General features: G+C 36.1%; 1 protein-coding gene across 4 annotated transcripts in view; it reads right to left on the bottom strand.

Annotated features, from left to right (window-relative positions):
- The window catches only part of gli3 (GLI family zinc finger 3), a 161,518-nt gene that overhangs the window by 79,225 nt on the left and 60,880 nt on the right, over positions 1-21,413 (bottom strand). For all 4 annotated transcript variants that reach the window (XM_015354925.2, XM_015354926.2, XM_015354929.2 and 1 more), the window contains one exon: positions 20,284-20,529. In XM_015354925.2, coding sequence (XP_015210411.2) covers positions 20,284-20,529 — 246 coding nt within the window. The remainder of the gene's footprint in view (positions 1-20,283; positions 20,530-21,413) is intronic.

Below are 21,413 nucleotides of genomic sequence, written 5' to 3'. Positions count from 1 at the left end.
GAACAATACATCTGCTGGACATCATAACTCAGGGATCAGTGTAATAAGTTACCAGTACAACGCCGTCTCCTGTTGTAACCTCTGACAAAATGCAGCATGATGACTTTTCCAAAGTCAGGCTAAATCTGCTGAAGCAGAACAAAGTGCCACTAAACCTGGGTACCTACTATTTATCATACAGTTTCCTGACTGATGGCTCCACAAACCAGCTGCTAAGTGCTGTGTACTCTACTGTCAGCAAACTAACATGCTAAATGGGAGACAGAGAGAGTAATGTGCACCAGTGGCAGAATGAATTGGACTGAAGGAATTAACATTAGTGCAAAAATGAACTGGATGGTTGCAGTAGCTTCTGTATTGTATATAAAACTCCACACAGGTTGTAGTTTTTCCTTCCATTTTGCATTTTGGAAGAGATATGGTAAAAATGATCTCACACATCACAAGCTTCTCTCTCATCTATGTACTGTAACTCCTGAAAAAAGCACTCTAGCAAAGCAGAGTAGTGTATTATGCAAATCCACCCTGTGAATTTCTGTGAAATTTTGATGAACGCAGACAGTTTATTTTTGTGCTCTGATATATCGACAAAAAAAACAAACATCCATGTGAATATCAAAACATTTTCAGCCAACAGCTAGTTTGTGGTGGACAGCAGTATCGAAGTGTGTTGTGTGGAGGAGCATCATGAAGGAGAAGCACAGGAATAGCTTTTCATTCCTTTCTCATCATTTCAAGGAATTTAAGAAAATGTTGACCTTTCTGGCAGTTCACTTCAACCTATAAGCGATTCCCCCAAAATACATTACAATGGAGAATCCAGCTGCCTAAAATGCAAAATTAGTCATGTACAGTGGAAATCAGAATGTTAAAATGTTTCTCTTCTGGCTTTGAACAACTCACTAGCTCACATGCAACGCTCATTGGAAAGGCCCAAGACAGACGTAATGCACTGATGTTTACTGTCAGCAAAGTTAAAAAAGAAATTACATAAAACCATATTGCATCTGTCAGTACTGAATCTACAGCAGACTGCCTTATAATTAAATGGTATTACGGTTTGTTTACAATCCTGATCACTTTGCGGGCAGACATGGTGAAATATTACGCAACGTCTGCCTTTTGGTGTATTATATTAACTCATCATACTTTAAGGGGGAAAAGGTAGTGATTCCCATTCATTCGGTCAGTTTTAGTTTAGTTGGAATGTCAAGGTTTCATTTGTTTCATTGTAACCCACCTTATAGCATACTGTATGTTTTGCTCTTTGAGCCTTCTGGAGACTTGCAACTGGGAATGGAGACACATGACATGGGGGGCGGTATAGTCTATTCTGCACCAGCTAACAGGGGGAACAAGACGTTCGGCTGCATACCTACACTGCTACTCACCTTTCCAAGAAGATGACCAATGGCAAGTGGTACAGAGGAAAAAATATACGTTTTATCATATAACTAATATTAAGTATTTCTAGCGCTTAAGAGTTCCTTGGTTTTCAAAATTTTCATTCAACAGGTAGTCTGGTCACCTTGTGCCCTGACAGCATCAGTTGCCTCCCTATGACTGTGCTATTGCCTCCAGCAAGTCTGAAGCAGAATCGACTATTGCCTTAAGAGATTCAGAAAGAGACGCAGCTATCGTCTTTAGCCAGCCATAAACAGACTGAGCAAATTACCTTCAGTGAGTATGAAAGTAAATCAGGTATTACTTTTAGTGATAACTCTGATTAGGCTGCCAGTGAGGCATTTTAAACCATCTTCTGAAGGTCTCTAGTGCCACATCTCCTCAGAGCTATAGCCAAACTGCAACACTATATATTGACCATACAAAGTAAATAATTTTATGTCAACAGTTTTTGGATTTTGTTATTCTGATCCTCATACTGATACCAGCATACTACCAAATTAAGTATATTTTTATGTATGCAGTATATGGTACAGTATATTTCTGGCATGTACAGCAACACCCTGGCTTTAATTTATACTTTAAGAGCTCAAACATTTCATTATTGTTTTGCCTGCAAATAGTATTATGTTTATAGCATTTGATAAGTCAAATAGTTTGAATTTTAAAAAGTTTTTTTAAAAGACACCCAAGCGTCAACTTTGATATTATAGTATTTTTAAAAAATTTTCTCCTCCTATGTCTTGCATTGGTGTCTAGTCCAGGCAGGGAGTCACATGGTCTCTTATCTGTTTAACAGCATAGAAACCAGGATAAGCTCTAACACGATGAGTTGATGTGGCCCAGATATGGAAATTACTTATAGCTTCTTTTGTGTATGAATGTCTACTGAATACCCAATTATATGACATTCCATCCCTAGATTATACTGCAGATCTAAGAGATCCTAAAGCTACAGAACAGTAAAATAAAGAAAGGGGAGAACTAAATCAAACCATCGGTTGTTTATGCTATATGAAATACAAACACAAAGCTGATACATATTCAAACACTGAAATAAAAACAGGAGAAAATGAAAGGAAAGACATAAAAAATTCAAATACAATACTGGGCAAATCCAAACTCTTGGCCTGTGGCCAAAGGAAATGGTGTTAGTGGACATTTAACAGATCATGACTTCAGCTCACCACTTCTACATAATTAACATAAGAATGCCCTCGCTACAGTTTAATCTTCCCTAAGATGTTTAACTAATTAATCTCAAACTATAAGTAACTTGGAACTCTGTTTCAAGTCTCTCCAGAAAAATACATACCCAATGAAGTACAAGAAAAACAAATAAGCAGGGAGGAGAAAAGTAGAAGTGGAAATGTATTTAAGGTGAAGGAAGTATTCTAAAATCACCTGCAAATGAGATGAATGGCTTCTGTTCTTTCTTGCAGCCTTATTTACACAGCTTCTTAACTGTTTTTCCCAGTGGCACACAGCAGCCAGGCAGCTTTCCTTTGGTTTTCAGAAGAACCGATAAGAACAGCTTATTTGAACTACTCTGAAGTTTACTTTAGAATCTTGTCTAAATAGACTCTGCCACCTATTTCAAACAAACAGTTCACTTCATTAGAAAGGCAAACAGTTCTGCAGCAGAATACTACCACTTGAGGAGAATTAAACAAAGCTGAGGGAAAAGCACTACCCTGGGAAGACACATCCAGTTCTTGTGGCAAGCCATGCTAGTGATGTAGAACGGCACTTCAAAAGATTTTTTTTTCTTCCCTTTTATTCATCCTCTACTCTTAAAATGCTTCCGGAATGCAAAGACAGAACCATACAGAGCTGCCCCACTCGGAAATCTGCAAACGCAGACTCTAGGAGATGGTAATTGCCCCGAAAATACATACTGTATACACATGCTCACACAAACTTAAAGACATACAGACTAAACACATAAATGGAGCTCTTAACTGAAGTTCAGGAGGAATGATAATCAAGTCACTTTCACCCCAGCTGTTTTGAATCATAAACATTCCATGTTTATGGAAACGTACTGCAAATTCCCGAAAGTTATATAAATGAAGAATTCCTTTATCTCGTATTCAATCAAATTAATCAATTAACAATATAGAAAATAAAGGAATAATGGTTTATGAGCAAGTGCATTCAGTGGATTATGTGAAAAACTGAAGGGGCAACATGCAGTTATACAGGCTTAGTGTAATGGTGAGGGGAGTAAATTTACAGGTTCTGGTGGAGCTGTGTGGAGTCCTGTAAGACTGGTGTGAAATAAATATGTATGGATTGATGTATGTCATGTTATATTATTTTTTAATGTAACTTTCACCTGTGCTGTTTGTATATTTTTGTAAATTTCTGTGTGTGTAAAACATAGCTGCTTTGACGCAAGACAAAGTTCTGAGAAATCAGACGATGAAGTGGATTACAAGTAAACATATCTTTTATTTGAATCCTTCCTCCACCGCATTTGCACCTTTGCAGTTCCCCATAATTAACTCCTGTGTATCGGGATCCTAGCCTTCTCATCCTATGGCCATATGCACTCTGCAAACAACCTCATATGCACCTAATTCTTGGGTGTCATTTTTCCTCATGAAGTACAGGTTATTGTATGTAAGACAAGAGACCCATTGTCTCCTACAGATCCCCTACATTACACTAGAGGATTACAATACAATGGCACTTGTTTTGTTTAGCGGGACTGGATTTTCCTTCACTGTAAAACGCTGCATCATTAAGTTGATGTTTCTTTTGATAAATCTTGCATACGAGTCTGGCCGAAGCCTTAAGCCATAAGAGTAAATTAATAACTATACTATATGGATATATAACACATTAATGATTAATTTGTGTTTGCGTTTCTAAAACCTGTGACAATAAGAAAAGGATGGTAATTGTTTCTCTATAAAATGCATTAGTTATATTTCTGGGTAAGTTTATTACAGAAGGTAAGGAGGCACCTAAGTTTCCCACATTGACATGGGTTTAAAATAAGTTACTTTGCTTGCTAAGGTTACGTAGATAACTCTCAGCATCTGGATTACAGTGATGTAAAATGGTGAATTTGAAACCCAGCCATTCCTTTTGGCAATGTGCTCATTTTAGCAACAGAGGATATGATTTTCCAAGAGTGATATGTGGTTAAAAAACGTAAAACGCCTTACTTACAGTGTATAAAAGTTAATTTAATTGAATAATGATATATTCACAAAATCCATACATTTTTTGGAGTCATACATAGTATTTCCATTGCACATTATATTATCTCTCTCAGTTTGGTGGAAATAAATGGGAGTGAAGGCAACAATTTCTAAAAAAACATAAAATGAATAAGTCTTTGGGGGGGAGATGACTTCTGAGAGTTAGGGTGATAAAAAGGATTCCACTGCTTTGAGAAACATGAGCTCACAACAAAGGTAACGGATAACAGTAATGAGATATGCATCACATTTCATACGCTCTGCCATGATTCCAATCGTAATGCAGTGAAATAACATTTTCCAAGTTTCCAAGTACTGTATGTATTGTAGCTCCACCCCGATGCAAAAGACAGTGCCTCTAAATGCAACAGGTTCTGAAAACTATTGTCTCATACTGACACAAATTCTACAAACACATTTATTACATAGAAATCAAAGTCTGCAATATGAAGTGCAAAAACAAATGGTATTTTATGGCCAATAATACGTTTTTAAGTTGAAAAATAATTAAAAGGCAATCAACCAGATCAATTAAAGTATTCATGGGAAATAGTTTGAATTCAAATTGATTTTTCTCACAGTGGAAAATAAAAAGCAACAAATATGATCCCAGGTTTTCTTTGTTAGTGTGTTATTTCCATTTCAACTTTTTTTCTGCAAAATGTCTTGGATTTTTTTTGCAATCATTCCTGGTGTACTACCACACTTCACAGATAAAGACAAGTAATCCTGTGCTGTTCTCATTTGCTAGTAAAAAAGAACAGTAAAACAACCATTTCTAGTCATCCAAGAGTGTTCAAGAATGGGAATTTGTTTGTTTTTTAAATCCATTTTTAATGGGACTGAAATTTTCACAAACCCAGCATTAGCCCGCAGTATTCCCAATGTGGGTCTTCACAAATGGAAAATAAGGTTTGATTTGTTTAACTGTAAAAAATGAACATGATTTACAGAACAAAGAATTCACCCTAAGCTGGCTGTGCTGGTAACTAAGTAATGGTTCAGCTGTAAGGTTTCTGTTTCTTGAACCCAAGTCAGCTTCAGATATTGATTGAGAAAAACTAACTACAAAACGAAATGCAAATAACAGATTCCTCAGAAACTTCACAAATTGTGATTTACGGGTACTTTAGATTCCATAAAATCATTCACCCACTTTCTCATTTCTTTGATCTGACAAGCAGCTGTTTGTTTTCTACTTGTTTGCAACAACTCTCTTATGTAACCTGCAATACACTCTGAACAAAACTTCTCTTTTCTTTCAGCAGTTTTAATTTGTTGTTACAATGGAAAGCAGATAATCTTCATGTCCCATACTATACATCTGACAGAAAAGGGAATTCAAAACCCAAAATATTAATTAGAAATCTAAAGATTTGCTTCTGGAAACTGGTGAGAGAAGGCCCATTTTCCATAACTGTACGAACAAAGCCGGAGAGTTTTCAGTTTACTTGAATAATGCTCTCTGTGTAATCTATCACATGTACTAATTTGCCGTCTAAAAATCAGTTTTGGCTGCAAAAGCTTATTTTGCAGGGAAACCTTAAGGAGACAAGTGGGAAAGAATTCTTTAAAAAAATCTTTGTTGACATAGAATCAAGACATTCCAGCTAAACACTAAGTATAGGGATTAAGATGAGCATGCAGGGCATAATGTTTTTTGTCAAAGATCTTAGGTATGTCCTCATACAAAAGTTCAAAAAGCTACATTATAGAAACTGCATTAAAAATAAAAAACATGTGGACTAATTACATAAGAACCATATTTAAAAAAAACTACAATCATGAATTGGCATGTGGCACTTCAATGTGCCAAGCACCATCATAGGTTCAGCATCAATTGTTTTAAACCTTCTGATTTTTTTAATGAACCTGCGGAGCTATGCTTAATCACTATATTCATCCTTCTTCTCCTTTTAATACATAGGTCATTAACACATGATTACAAACGATCTTAATGAAAGGGTAATTAAAGACAAACTTTGACCAGGCTCATTAATTTTAATTAAACAAATACAGAGTTTAAGAAAATGCAGCTAATGGTATCTTTACAAAGGAGTTATGCAGCAATGTTAATAAAAAAGAAGGATAATTGCATTGCTTTTTATTGCATGCTTTAATGATTTGAGGGAGGAAATTAAGCTTAAAGCAGGAAATTCCATTCTACTGTCAGACCGTTTAAAACAGAACACATCCTTTCACAAAAGAACGTAAGACTTTTCTATTGATTAGACAAGAACAAGTGTAAGTGAGCCCAAACACTAAAACTAGAAGGATGACATGTAACATGTGCCATTAGGTCAAGTACCAGAAACTTCCTAGGCTGTCAATAACCTAGATTTCATTTTCTAAATAAAAAATATGACTTTAATCAAATAATATTTTATGGCAATTATTAAAAAAACAATTTATTGAAAGTGCACAACAACTTTTTATCCTATGTGTTTGATAGAATGCTTTGTGTTTGATAGAATGTTTAATTGAATGCATGTTAACCTGCAATCCAAGCACAAAAAACTCTTAAACTTTAAATGTTTATGAGCTTTGAATTCTGGTATCTAAAAGTGCATAACAGTGACGTCTGATTCCAAAGTTTTCAATTGTTGTGTTTAAAACAAATACTGTCATACTGCAGTATGTTATATAAAAACATCTATTTCTTTTTATCTCAATTGGCCATTGTTCATTCACAAATAGGAAAATACTACTCAAACAGTGCAAGACTGGCATGTGAAAGTTATTCCTCGAATCATAATTCTAAAAGGAAATAAGAGCTGGAGCACTGAGAGTCACTTCTATACATTATACTGTAAATCAAATTCAGCACCCAGTTCTGACGAATCCAAGTACACTATGAAGAATGTGTAATTGAACATTTGGTAAAAGGCACCTTTTCACTTTCTAGTGTTAAACTGGTAAACCAAAATACAAGGCTACAGTTATTTCGAAAAGTGCAGTGCAATGAACAAAAAAAGATCAAGGTCTCTGTGCTTGCTGTTCATAACTTGGAACAAATGATGCTACCAGGCTAATACTGCCAAAATTTATTGCAACACTCTTTTAAACTGTATGATCTCATAGTTTAAAGATGATAATTTACACTGCTGTTTTAGATGAATGTGATGAATGGGAATCTGGTGTTTATTTAAAGAACTTTCTAAAGAAAATGAAGTGATACCTTCCTGTGTGACTTGCCACTTCAGATTCTTTTCAGATTCAAGCTCTGCACTATACAAAAACATGTCATCTAGTTAATGAGCATATTAAATATAACAACGTCTTCAGTTTTTGCCCATCAACACACATTTAACTACTTAAAAATTCAAACCATCACAAGCAAAATGCAATCTGGAAGTGTGCTTCACAGTTCGGAAACAGTATTAATGAAAACAGAAAATAATGGCAAGATTACTCTTAAAATATTTCTTGAAAATTGTAAGGAATTAATGCCCATATGCTGTGTGATGTATTCATTGGTCTGAGCATAGGCTTTTATGTTAATAACACAACAGCTTACTAAAAGCAGTAGATATTTGGACTTTTAAACACTTGCTTAATTAAATATTAGGATGCTCTACTATTAATTATCCTTAGTAAAATTAGCATGAGGTATAAAACCCTGCAACAAATTGTTTTCTGTGGACAAATTGCAGATTAGACTATTTTCCATTTGTTCAATAATTTTCCATCTCATACTAAATATTGTAAAAGAAAGTACACCCTCTGTAAAGGCCACAAGATATTTTGCCCTATGACTTAACCATATAACACAATCATTCATCACTGTACAACACGCTGGCTGAGCCTGAATTTCCCTTCCTTATAAATCAATACAATCCTCTTTCCTGTCCATTGTCTGAAATTTAAGTTTATGGTTTATGGCTCAAAGAAAAAGTAATGGCAGAGGAAATGCTTGCCAGAGTGCTGCCATACGACAAGGGGCAGGGAGATGAAAAGGACAGATTGTGCCTGCCACAGTGTCACCAGGCTCACCAGTTTGTCAAGTAACCTGAAACAGGCAACCTGAGCCAAACATACAGTACATTGCAAAAACACAATGAATAGATAACTGTGCTCCTTAAATATGAAATATAGTTATATTTAAAGCTCTCTCTCAGTTTAAATAAAATCGTTCCCTCCTTGGTTTAAAAAAGGCTGTAAAAATGCAAATAATGCTATTGTTTTCATCTGCAAAGCATACTTGCTTTTGTTAATGCAGAAGAAACATCACAACTTTAAAAATTCATTTTCACAAAAATATTCCCAAAAGCGGTAACCAGACTTTCAATTTAGAAGTCTGAAGTACAGATGGAAGCTAGGCACACCAGGACAAGTTTTGACACAGTACACACAAGTGCATTGTTTTCCAATAAACATCGGAATGATGTTGAAAGGGGTGATGGGGGAGAGGTTGAGGCTATTTACACTGGCAGCTCAGTTGCCTGATTACAAATAGAAGCTCAGCATCTGTAAGAAATTTATAAAGTGGGCTCGCGTTTAACAAATTGTTACCCAAGCAAATTGCACACAGTTAGGTCTTTGTTTAATCGGGAAATATGCATGGTCTTTGATTGTATGTTCTTTTTTCACCCCTAATGGTTGTGAGTGAAGGTTATTTCTTTTGGTCTGTGGGGAAAAGCAATCTATCTAATACATTTTCTGAATTATTCCAGATTGAGCTAAGCTGAACATGAGAACAAAGCACTACTTCCAGAGCACAGAGGCTGTTGGAACTCCCAACTGGGAAGATTTACAGAGAGATTTAATAGCAAAAACACTGCAGAAAATTGCACTGGTTCTTGCTCGAAAAAAAAATGAAATAAAACAAAAACCTTCAAACACAATAATTTACCTCTGGTGTTTTGTCCTTGTGTCTCCAAATCAATTTAAATGCAATTAGAAAATTGCTTACCCAGCCCAAATGTATGCAAAACATAACAAAGTATACATTTTCAGTTTGCTTTGTGCTATGTTTTATGTTAATCTCCTCTTCGGCCTTTTTCGTTTTTAATGGCAATAAAGAACAAGAGGTATTGTTCATCCAAACCTTTTGTGGAGATAGTGCTGTGTTGTTTTTTTGATTGATCCCTATACTTTATTTTAAGTGCCTTGACCACAATGCATCCAAACTATTATTCTAACTATGTCCAAGGATGCAAAATCAAAATTAAACGTCTTTAAAGAGGATTTTATCCTACAAGAAATACTGTTCGCCCTTTTCATGTAATCAGCCCAATACCATGTTCTTACTAATAACGTTTATACTGGTACAAAAGGTAAGACTTAAATATGGAATTGGTTTCTTACACATTTTTCTTCAAGGGTTTTCTTCAGCGTTGTTTTTGAGACCACTGTGTGAAAGTAACAGTATTTGACTTAATGACTCAATGGACATCAAACGATACACTGACTTCCTAAAAAGACATAGAGATATGTAATGTGTTGCAAGTTCCACTAGGTGCAAGGCTACAAGGAACAGTTTTCCTGCATAAAATAAATAGTTATATTAACTTCCAGTTCTGAATTTGATCAACATAATTTTGAAGCAATACCTCTTACAGTATGTGACAACAACTTCAGGCACTTACGGCCAATGCATAAATTTAACCAATAACATTTAAACCATTTAAACAGTGTGACATACGTGCCCTGAAAATAAATTCCATTATAAAATCAGTTAGTCTCCAAGAAAATGCTATTTAATTTACGCTATCCGACAGTTTCCAGGAAATAGCTATTGCACTTGCTCTTCAGTTAAATTTACTCCAATAAGTGATTTGAACACTTGTACTGCCAGTTGCACTTTCAACACAAAAAACTATTGCCATATATAGAGCTAACTACTGTTAATATAAAAGACTTGTCATATTGAAGACACTGTGGAGCAGTGTGGTAAACACCTGTCATGAGTACCCGTACATTCTTGCCGTATGGATAAACAGCTGACATCATTTAACACATAGTATTATAACTTTCATTAATAAAAAATACCCCCAGTTCCTTCATTGTAATTACAATAGCTATGCCAAAAACTAAAAATAACATAGTGCTTGTATATGCAATCATTAATAATTAATAATTAAAGTTCACCCGTTGGAGGAAGAGTTCTAAATTCCTGTGTGAGACATGAATCAAACCACAGCAGTGGTTCACAACATTCCTGTCTGAAAGGTAGGCAGTGTTTCTTGGTATGTATGTGCGTGCAGCTGCTAATACTTTTCAGAAAGTAAATCTACCAGTTACGTGTACACTGCTACTTTTCAATCAAAACTTCCAATATGCGTAGCTGTGAGCAGAACTCTATGTTCACAGCAAGACACCCAGGCTTTTCCACACAGCTAAGCCCAGTGTCAGTGAAATACAAGGAGTGTGCATTAGCCGACGAAATACACCAGGTGTAGAGTGTGATCAGGGAGCCTTTCCAGTCCAGTGGCCTTTGTTGTTCAACAGTGCCTGACCGCAAATGGAGATATTGACTCTAACCTGCTGATACACTAAGAACAGCAGCCTCAGAACTGAACAGCAAAGCCTAATAGAGCACTATAACATACTGAAAGCTCCCCAAAAAGTTGCATTTTTCAATACAACATTAGCAAAGCTAGGGAGGCAGGTGTGAAATGTACTGCATTTGTACTATATGCTGGCTAAACACATTTAGACAGTCAGATACATCCCCAAAATAATGGGTTAGCTTTCAAATTCTACACCTGTCATCAGTTTGAGTTCCAAGACATAACAAAATGTATTTGCTAACTCATTAAGCACATTCACGTGAATAAATATTCATATTATTTCTGGTAGATGTTTATGATTTTAATCTTTTTTTTTTCCTGAAGCCTCTTTGCTCTTGTATTACAGTAAAAGAACTGCCGTGGCTCAGTGAAGAAAATAAGCTTTTTTCTTTGCTTCGTAAATTCAAAATCGGCAGTTCGCAAACGGAAAAAAAAAATGACCAGCCGTTTCAGTAAAATAAAAGTCAAAACTTTATTGCCCAGTTAAAATCCTGTTTTTTTCTTGCATTTTCATAAAAAAAACCTTGAATGTCAGGACAGCCATTGTCTACAAAATATTCTGTAAGCACAAACTGTAATCCTTTTTCACAGCTTACTGTCAAGTTCAGTTACAATTACATAGAACACGTTGGAGAAACTGTAGGCATGAAAAAAGTCACGGCAAAGAGAAATAAAGAGAAGAAAGAGAGAGAAGGAGAACCAGAAGTAGTGTCATATTATTTCACGCAGGTGGTACCAAGGTCCCTTGGCCAGACCAACAGACAAAACCATCCCATGTAAACCTTAAAGAGGATTAATCCTCGAGGACCACTGTAATGAGACCTTAAAAGGCTCAACAGTCGCAGCCAGTGATTGAGGAAACAGTAGTCTGTTCCCCAAAGTCTCCTCTAGCTGAGCTACATCAAAGCGAGCTGGGAGCAGATAGCAGGATTCTACAGGAATCCCTTATCTCAGCGCGAGCGGATGCTTCTCCTCTGATTGTCTTGAACTGCCACCTGTCCCAGGCATCTTTGAAGGCAACGCTAAGCCTGTGATGGATCTGACCTCCTTGAGCTCAGATTCTTTTATGTCTTTCTTCATTTTCTGGTCTGTTACATTCTGTCTCTCTGGTGCAGCCTGCTACAAGGCACACAGGGGATCTCTGATACATCAGGATGTTTTACACTCACAATAGAAGACAACCCAACTCCAAAGAACATTTAATTATGAACATTCTTCAGCCGCCTCTTGTAAACAATATGTACTAATAAATCCGGGAGTGGAAAGCAGAGGTGCTAATCCTTTGGTAATCCAAGGGAATTCAGATCACACTACAAGCAGCAAATAAAATTAAACAGAAGCAGGCATGAAATAAGCAATCTGTTCATACGTGCTTATTAAAAAGAAAATGGCAAAAAAAAGCACAATAAGCCAAGCTTGGAAAACTGGCATTTTGTTTTCCCTCATACACAAACTTTTACAATTCTTTTGAAAGAAATATGCAAAGCTCTTCACTTCAAAGTGTTACTGGAGTAGCACATGTATTTAAAGGACTGAAAAAAAGTAAACTATCATATTTAAAATGATTTGTCTGTTTTTGATGTCTTTAACGAGACAAAATGGTACAAATGCAACTGGACAAATATTACAGCATTTTATATTTCCATAAGCAAACTATTGCTAGAAAAAAAATCTAACCACCCTTTCAATAAATAGAAACACATATATACCTGATCTGATGTGTTCAAAGTTTGTAAATTGCTGCTCACACCTATAGAAAAAGTGTTTTTATAAGTTAGCAGTAAGCCATTTTGCATTTTACAGGATCTTCTCTAATAGGCAGTTTAAAACAGGATGATCCGATTATACATGGTGCTAAAACAACAAAAAGACTAATTTTGCATACTAGACAATATTTTGTTTTTCATAAAAGGAAGTAGATGGAAGAAATTCGTTTTCATAGCCTGAAGCATGCCCCTGGCATTGCAGTGCCAGTCACGATTAATGCCGCTTTTCTGTTCATTCTTTAAAGCCAATATTTAGACAATCACATGTCATCCAAAGATATTTCATAAAGACAGCCTTTTTCTGGAAGATAATACTTCTTTTTTGTGATATTTTGTAAGAAAAGACATAGTGATTCATCTCTGTGCAGTAAAGAAACTTTGGCTAAATATAAACTTTTTTATAAATGTTTAAGTCCTTTATATGCCAGTTACATTTTGTTAGGAAAGGACAGCACAGTGCCTTGGCAACTAACACTGACACCTTACATGTCTTGGGTCCTGGGTTTAATTCTTATTTCTGGACTGGAGTTTACTCCTTCTTCCTGTGTTTCCATGGCTTCTGTTTTTGCTGGGTGTTCCAGTTTCCTCCACATTCTCAAAACACTGCCTAGGTTAATTTGTGTCTAAAAATTCCCTGTGTGTGTTTCCTGTGAAAGGTATCCCATCCACGGATATCTGGATATTGGGATATTGCCCCCTGTGATTCCAAGAAAGGATCATAGCTACCACATTCCTTGCCAGGAAAAAAACAGCTTTCTGATAATGGATGTATTAATTAACTATTAAAGTGTTGGCAATTATGAATATTAACATATATTCAGAAATTAGCTGAGTAAAAATGTCATCCTTGAAAGCTAAAATGATCAGACCTTAAGAAAACAAAAGCCATGTTGAAGAAACCTACAAAAATTGCTTTATGATATTAAAAAGGGTTAGTAGAATTAATCCCCAGACAAGACATAGATGGATGTTAGACCAGGCAACATGTACGTATAATTAAGCATAAATAATGTAATAAAACGTAATAATGCAGGATTACTGTAGGACAGAACATGTGCAATTGGTGTTTTATAAATGATTCCATTGTTACTTATCTGAACATTTAGTTTTACAAAAAACGTCAGGTTTAACTTATACACAAAATGTTTTTATTTTACCATATGTCCTCCAAACAGCTGCTTTGTATCACTTGTGAATTATTACACATAGGGGGACTCTTGATAGGTTTTGAAGACTCCACTCTGAAGAAAAGGTCTTAAAATTGATTTGCTTGTTTTTTTAAAATTTTATTTTGGCATTCACCAAGGCTATTCCTGGCAAAGCTGTACCCTTTACTGATTTTTTGTAGTAAGCCTAATTAAATTCATTTTTCCTTCATTCCTGCCGAGCACAGCAAGAGAGTACATCTTCCAAAGAAGTATTTATTTCCCCCAGATGTTAACATTGTTGAGAAAGCAAATTAGGAGAAAATTTTTGAGGCAATCTTTATTACCCACTGCCTGAATATGACTTTATCCCTAAAATGTTTTTATTGTTCAGTTACGGTGTAGTTGTAATTCATTTTCAAAATTATTCTTTCAAGACTCGCTCTGCATTATTACCAATCATAATGGGTCTTTTTCTTACATTTACTTAAACTTCAACAACTGTATACACTTCTGCATAGTACCAGACACCCTCTTTAATATTGAATGTCCTCTTAATTTAGAAAACTAGATAAGTAAAATTAAACCATTTCCCCTGTATCCGTACATTCAAGTCTTTTCACTTATAAAAGGAGTTTGAACCGTCTTGCATCTTCCTTTAGTCCTACCAGAGTGCCTTTCTCCCTCAAACACATAACGTCATCAGGCCCTGGCGTTCAGTTCCAGATTTGCTCTCTGCGTGGAGTTTGCATGTTCTCCCCGTGTTAATGTGAGTTTCCTCCCAAAGTCCAAAAGTTAATTGGCTTCTGGGAAAATTGGCCCAGGAGCGAGTGTGTGCGTGTCTGTGTTTGTGTCTGTATGTGCCCTGCAATCGGCTGGCATTCTGGCCAGGGTGTATCCCGCCTTGCACCCCTTGCTTACTGAAATAAGCAAGGGGTGCAAGACTCCTCTGCGACCCTAAACTGCATGAAGTGGTCAGAAAATGGATGTTCTATAAATTGTAAAACATGCTTTGGGGAAAAAATAAGTAACTTTAAATAAGTAACCAGGTCACTTCCCATGTGCAGGCACTCGGTCTAAACTCAGGTTAAGGATTATAGTTTGCATATCACTGGCCTTAATCCGAGCTGATGTGTCCAGGAATCCCCAAGTGACAGCCCTTTTACAGGAAATTCGCCTGCACCGGGCGAACTCAACTCAGTCAGGGTTCTCTTCAGCTTACTGAGCAACATGGACCCCTGCTGCTTGTCTACTGCGGGTTGCAGTGTTTTCAGAGAGAGTCACTTATTTCTTCACTTGATACTAGCACTGCTATGGCTTCTAGCACAGTGGGACTCACAGTGTGAAAACGAGAGAACAGCTCTCTCAGGGGAAGTTTAGCATAGCTGTCTCGCCTCTGGAGTTATTGGCAAAAAAAAACAATTCCATATCACTGTGAAAAAATGTAATTGCCAAGTCCAATTTTGAAGAAAAAAAACACTGAAGTTAAATATATACAGTATATAGAAGCTACCAATATAAAAAATATTGCTAAATGCTAAAAAAAAAACTATGAAGAAAATGCAGACATTTTTTCATATTCATATTCATGTCAGAGCTTCCAAACTTAAAGTTCATGGTGCAATTTTGGTCAGTAACTAAATTTCAGATTATCTGCAAGAAGTTGACAAAAGCTGGTCAAATTGCATCAAACTATTCCTTTAAAATTATTTGCCATGCTATTGCATTATTTTTTCCTGGTTATATATGGCAGACAACTTTAACCACATATATACAGCTTGTATTATTTTTTATTTTATTTACATGCTTTAGACTTATTTTACAATATTAGATATACAGTAATACAATGTAAAACATTAAAGACAGGCAGGCTACAGAGACAAAAGTCAAAATGACCTTCTTTAGCCACCATTATTAACAATTTATTGTTCGCATACTGTATTAGCAATTGTGGGACAGAATTTTTTTTAAAACACACTGCTTCACTGTAGGATACTGTATATCTTTAAGCCCAGAGATATATCTGGTTCTCCTTCTCTGAACTGTTTCCAGAGTACTGATACTGTATATTCTTGTAACATTGTGTACAATACACACAATATTTTAAAGGAATACATGTATTTGAACATGTCTAAATTGATTTACTCGTACAATATGTGAATATTTTCCAGTAATAAACACATAGTGAATCTATGTTAATATTTTCACTGTTTGAAATATTTGACAGTGCATTACAAAAGAACTAAAGTACCTGTGGAGAAAAGAACTAAATAGTTCCCTTTTGAGAACTGCACAGGTTAACGAGGACAGAAGTTATTTCTTTTTCAAACTCTTCAAAATTAAACAGGTGTTCAGTACTATCTGTTACACCAATGTCTATCCGTCCTCCCTTTATCACACAGCCACTAACTTTGGTGAGGGGCCGGCTCACCAGAGCCTGTTCTCGAAACATAGGGCACAATGCAGGAAACAGCACACAACTGCCTTCCCAACAGGATACCAGTCAATCACAGGGTCGTGGAGAAAGGGCCAATTCAGAATTGCCAATCAAACCTCTTCCTGGAGCACCACACAAAAACCCACACGAACACAGGGACAGCTCAGCAAGTCTGCACAGACAGAAGAGCCTATCTGAACTGAGCCCAGTGTGGTACGTTTAAATAGCTGAGAAAGTGGATATACAGTTCATTTCAAACTATTTTGCTCATATTTGAATAGTTTCAAGTATTTATTTTATTTTCAAATAACATTTACTTTGTGATGGGAAATCTTGCAGTATTCAGACTGAGATAATTTGTCTGCTATTTTCTCGACCTCTGGCTGCTGTTTTGGCACTGTCAGATTAGAGGAAAGACAGCCACACTGTCCTGCTGCCCAATGCTTACCACTGGTCAGACAAGCTACATATCAATGAGTTATTTTATAGGAAAGGGTACATGGAAGAGGCAGGCCAAACACCAGATGATTTAGAGTAATAATGATTCAGTACAGTATGGTAGCAGCAAACAATGATAAGTTACTTTGTAATATGTTACGGCTACACTTAAAAACATAAATTGCTTTTTGTTTTCTTTGCTTACATTGAATTCTAAATTATATTAGATTATAATTTAACATTCAGATGCTCTGCAGCATTTAAAGGCATGATGGTAAACGTATTGAAGCCTGTAAAAGATAAATACTTTTTTTGCTATTAATGGATTTTTTTATGGATGTATTCATTCCGGTCATTACATGACTAAGAATGAAGATCTTCCTTGAAACTTTAGCATAATCTCCCGACAGAATTCTAAAACAGTCTTGTAACATGATTAGAGAAAACCTGGTTAAAGAAAATGTGTAAAACAAAACAATTAGTGGTGTTAATGCAGATCCTCCAACCTATAGTACATGCCACTGGAGGTATTTGATAAACAATTTTGGAAGATGCCAAAAGCTTCATACACTCGCAGTTCTTAGTTGAAACTGGCCCCTTCAGTGCTTTCGCAAATCCTGCTTTCTTATCCCACAGATCTCCTGCATTAGTGTTGTGGTAAGCTGCATATTAACTTTATCCTCTGTTTGAAACTTTTAATCACAATGTTTTAACTAATTCTAAAACTTACTTGGCTTTTTTCCACGACACCTTTGGTGTAAAGTAAAATCATTACAGAACCTTAGGCTGGGCTCCTGGCAAGACGCTGGAGAACACTAGAAGGAGTGCAGGACTATATTGCAAAGACCGGTGTGCCTGCTCCACTCAAGCACTACATCACAAACCTGACAGCCAGGTGCTAATGGCTCCAGGTGTTGGCATATTAGCTGCATTAAACACTGACAGGAGAAAAGTTAAGAATAATCTGGATTTCGCGGGGAGCTTTGCAGACGCAGCAGTATGCCAAATGGCAGAGCTCACTCACACCTGTGACAAATTTAGGAGCTGAAGCGGAAGGTCACCAAGGTCAAAACAGCGCTTGAAGGAGCAAAGGTCACTTTATTCGCACCTCAGATTCTCTTTACCTGGCGCCACTGGCTCTTCAAAGGGCCGCAGGCTTTCAGAAACCCAGGCCTTCCAAGTTTTTCTTTTAAAGGGAAAGGAGATACGGTGTCCCTTCTCCCTACTGTACAGATACCAATAATCTAATGCAGCTGTACTCAAAAACAAATCTTAATTTAATAAAGACATTCATTACAATTGTGACCTGAAGCATTTCTCTTAGCACTTGCAGTCCCATTGTGGGCAACAAAGAGAGACCGTATGATAAAGTAATCAGCCTTGATCAGATAGAAAACTAACAAAACTCTGCTTTATTTTTTTCCTAACTGCAGGAAATATATATTCTACTAGGTGGTTCTAGCCCTGAACTACCTTCAGCATAACACTGTGTAGTGTTCCAAGCTGTTTATCTAAGAAATTATTTGACCCAACCTACTGTGGAAAGGACCTTCAATTCTCATTTCAGTCTTCCATTAAAATTGAGATTTCAGAGTCTGGACGATCTCTTATACATAAAGGGTCACAGTATATATTGTTCTATTAAAGAATTCAGACTTTCATCTACAATATGTATAGCATACAAACACAAAGATTATCAATTGCAGCCTAGTACTACTGTCTTCAGTTTTGGCTCTTTAAATACTAAATTTAGATGAATGAATATTGCATGCTTCCATTCTCTTCAGATTGCCATGTTTTTGAGAACTGTGAAATTAGGATTTTTTTGGCCTTGAACTCCATTTCAAGCTGTGACTTTTTCAATGACCCTGGGCCGAAGTCACTTCACCTCCATTGCACTGGACTGTAAAACCAGAGACATTGGAAAGCAATGAAATGTGGCACCAAAGCTGAGCTGTGCTGGGTATATAATTGACAGTAATGTTTTGGTTGCAAGATTGCTTCTTAAGTCCTCGAGGCCCAATTTGATTTAGTAACTGCTTTATTAAGGATCTCAGACTCCAGACCAGTAGTGCAAAAAGAATACAAAGTAAATAAGTGCTGAAATATGGCTAAGGACAGCAGGCCCTCATTATAACACAAGTTAAAAAAAATTATGTCAGCAAAATTTGCAGCCAATTTAGCAACACTTAACATGCATTCCAGTGTATCCCATCTGCAAAACCTGATCAGAGTGAAACATCACAAAAAATAACCCCGTAACCTAGATGTGTGAACATTCCTGTTTACTGCCAGATGCTTAGTGAAGCAATTAAGAAAGCTTCATCCCGCATACAAAGTTTTCTAGAAATACAAGAAAAAAGAGGGCAAAGCCCAAACATGCTTTAACTAGAATACAGTTTATGGCCTTTAAACGTGCATATATTTTGACCTCTTTGCCTCATGTTGTAAATAAAAAATGAAAGAAAAGTCGGTTTGCAATTCCAGAATAAGACACAGAAGACTGGAAACAATGTGGGTACATGAGAGAAATAATACAGTTAATAATATTACTGGCTTATTCTGTGGCTTAACCTGATCAAAGGAAGCAAAGGCCTTTACTCACAACTTCATTCTAACTAATAAAATCCATTTGCTTTTAAGCAAAACTTATCCTCTCAATCAGGAGTCAGACAACTAGAGCAAATTAAGTTGGCTAGTCTGAAACTGTACAGCATATCTTAAATTTTCAGTGGTTTAGAATATATACTGCAAGTCTCTTTTGCAGTGTCTTTAATTCTGTATTCTAAAACATTTTTATTCAATTCTAAAATGTATTATTTTATTAATTGTATTTTCCATTTTTGTGTCAATAGATAATATTAGAAAATTAATATAATATTGGTTTAATAATGACACAGTATTCATCTATGCAAAAGTATTAGGTATTGCTGCTTGCCTCAATATTAACTACACCACTCGGTAAACTTAAATCAGTTCTGCAATAACTGAATACTAGTTGTGTAGTCATAATTTCACAAAAAACAGGAACTGTTGAACTGATTCTTTATATTCTTTAGTACCAATAAATTTGAATACAACATATGTTTTGAAAGCTTAAAACTGCAATAGAACGTAAAGATGCCAACCAGACCTCTATAATCTAGAAATGCGGAAGGACATGTCTTACCTTTTGTTTAATGAACTTTAAGCTAATCAGAACTGCCCACAGGTATTTCCTTCTTAATAAACTAGATAGTTTTCTTAAAATTATCTCCAAATGATTCAACTGAAAAGTAAAGGATCGTGAATCAAGGAATCACAGATATTGTAGTTAATTAAATTAGACACCACTCGTTGGGTTTAAGTAGATAGCATGCAAATACTCACGGTAATGAGAGTCCATGTAGCCATTCCTGGGGTCCATAGCAAATAGAGTCCCGCGATAGGGCACAGAGTGATCAGTCAGGTGGGACAGAGAGCCATGCACCTCCTTTTTTACCATTGAGGGCCGCTCCTCTGTAGAAGTCGAGGGCTCCTCACTGATCTTGCCCATACTCTGCCCTCCAGACGAGGGCTGTAGTGAGATTGCGTTCCTTCTCTCTCTGTGATAAGGCTGCCCTGGACTTTCATCCTCTGTGTGACATTTAAGAAAAAAAAAAGCAGTCTTAAACAGAGCAATAAAGAACAAAGGCTTAGTTTTCTATAGCTGAGAAGCACAAAATGTTGTTGTTAAAAAAAAAACTTGGCCTCATGATTTTGTAGGTAGAGATATTTCTACATAGTAAATCTGATCAGATCAGTCTATATTTAGAGGAAGGAAAAGCAGCTGGATTTTATTAGAGTTCTCTACACTAACAAGGAGCCATCCTGGACTGTATTAACACCTCCTTTTCCACAATTCCCAGGACAATCACTATTAGGTGCTAGAAAAAAATCCAAGGAGGTTCCCCAGGGCTTTCAAATGTGCTAAGAAAACCCAGAAGACACTTATCCCTAGATGGTAAGCGGTGCTTAAATTAACCTTAAGTGGTATAAATAAGAACCTATAACAAAATTATACAAAAAAAATGCACGTATCACTTTCAGCAGTTCCAGAATTCCAAACAAATGCAGGTAATACCTATTTTTAACAAACCATATTGAAAAGTTGAGAATGCTTTAACAACATCCTAAAACTTTGTATTTCTCAATTTGAGTTTATTTTAAGAACCATGCCTTTTTTCTTCTTACATTTCTTCAAATTAAACAGATTATGAGAAGAAAAGAAATTAGAGGGTCCAAGTGGATATGTCATTAAAGTAAAAAAACAACATTGCTACTTTAATATTATACACAGTTTTGAAGATTACAACTGATGATGCATTTGAATGTTTCCATCCCCATTGTTTGGTGTGGCAAGTTGTGATGACACATCTGTCGGTCTGGATTTTTCTTTTTTAAAAAGAGGCCTTTTTTGGTTTCACTGTTCACAACAGTCCTAGATTTAATTTGTTCCAAACTGAAAATATTAGCAAGTA

The sequence above is a fragment of the Lepisosteus oculatus genome, chromosome 6 (genome assembly GCF_040954835.1).
Source record: "Lepisosteus oculatus isolate fLepOcu1 chromosome 6, fLepOcu1.hap2, whole genome shotgun sequence".
NCBI lineage: Eukaryota > Metazoa > Chordata > Actinopteri > Semionotiformes > Lepisosteidae > Lepisosteus > Lepisosteus oculatus.
The sequence above is the reverse complement of the archived record's forward strand: the minus strand, read 5'-3'. Positions and strand labels throughout refer to the sequence as shown.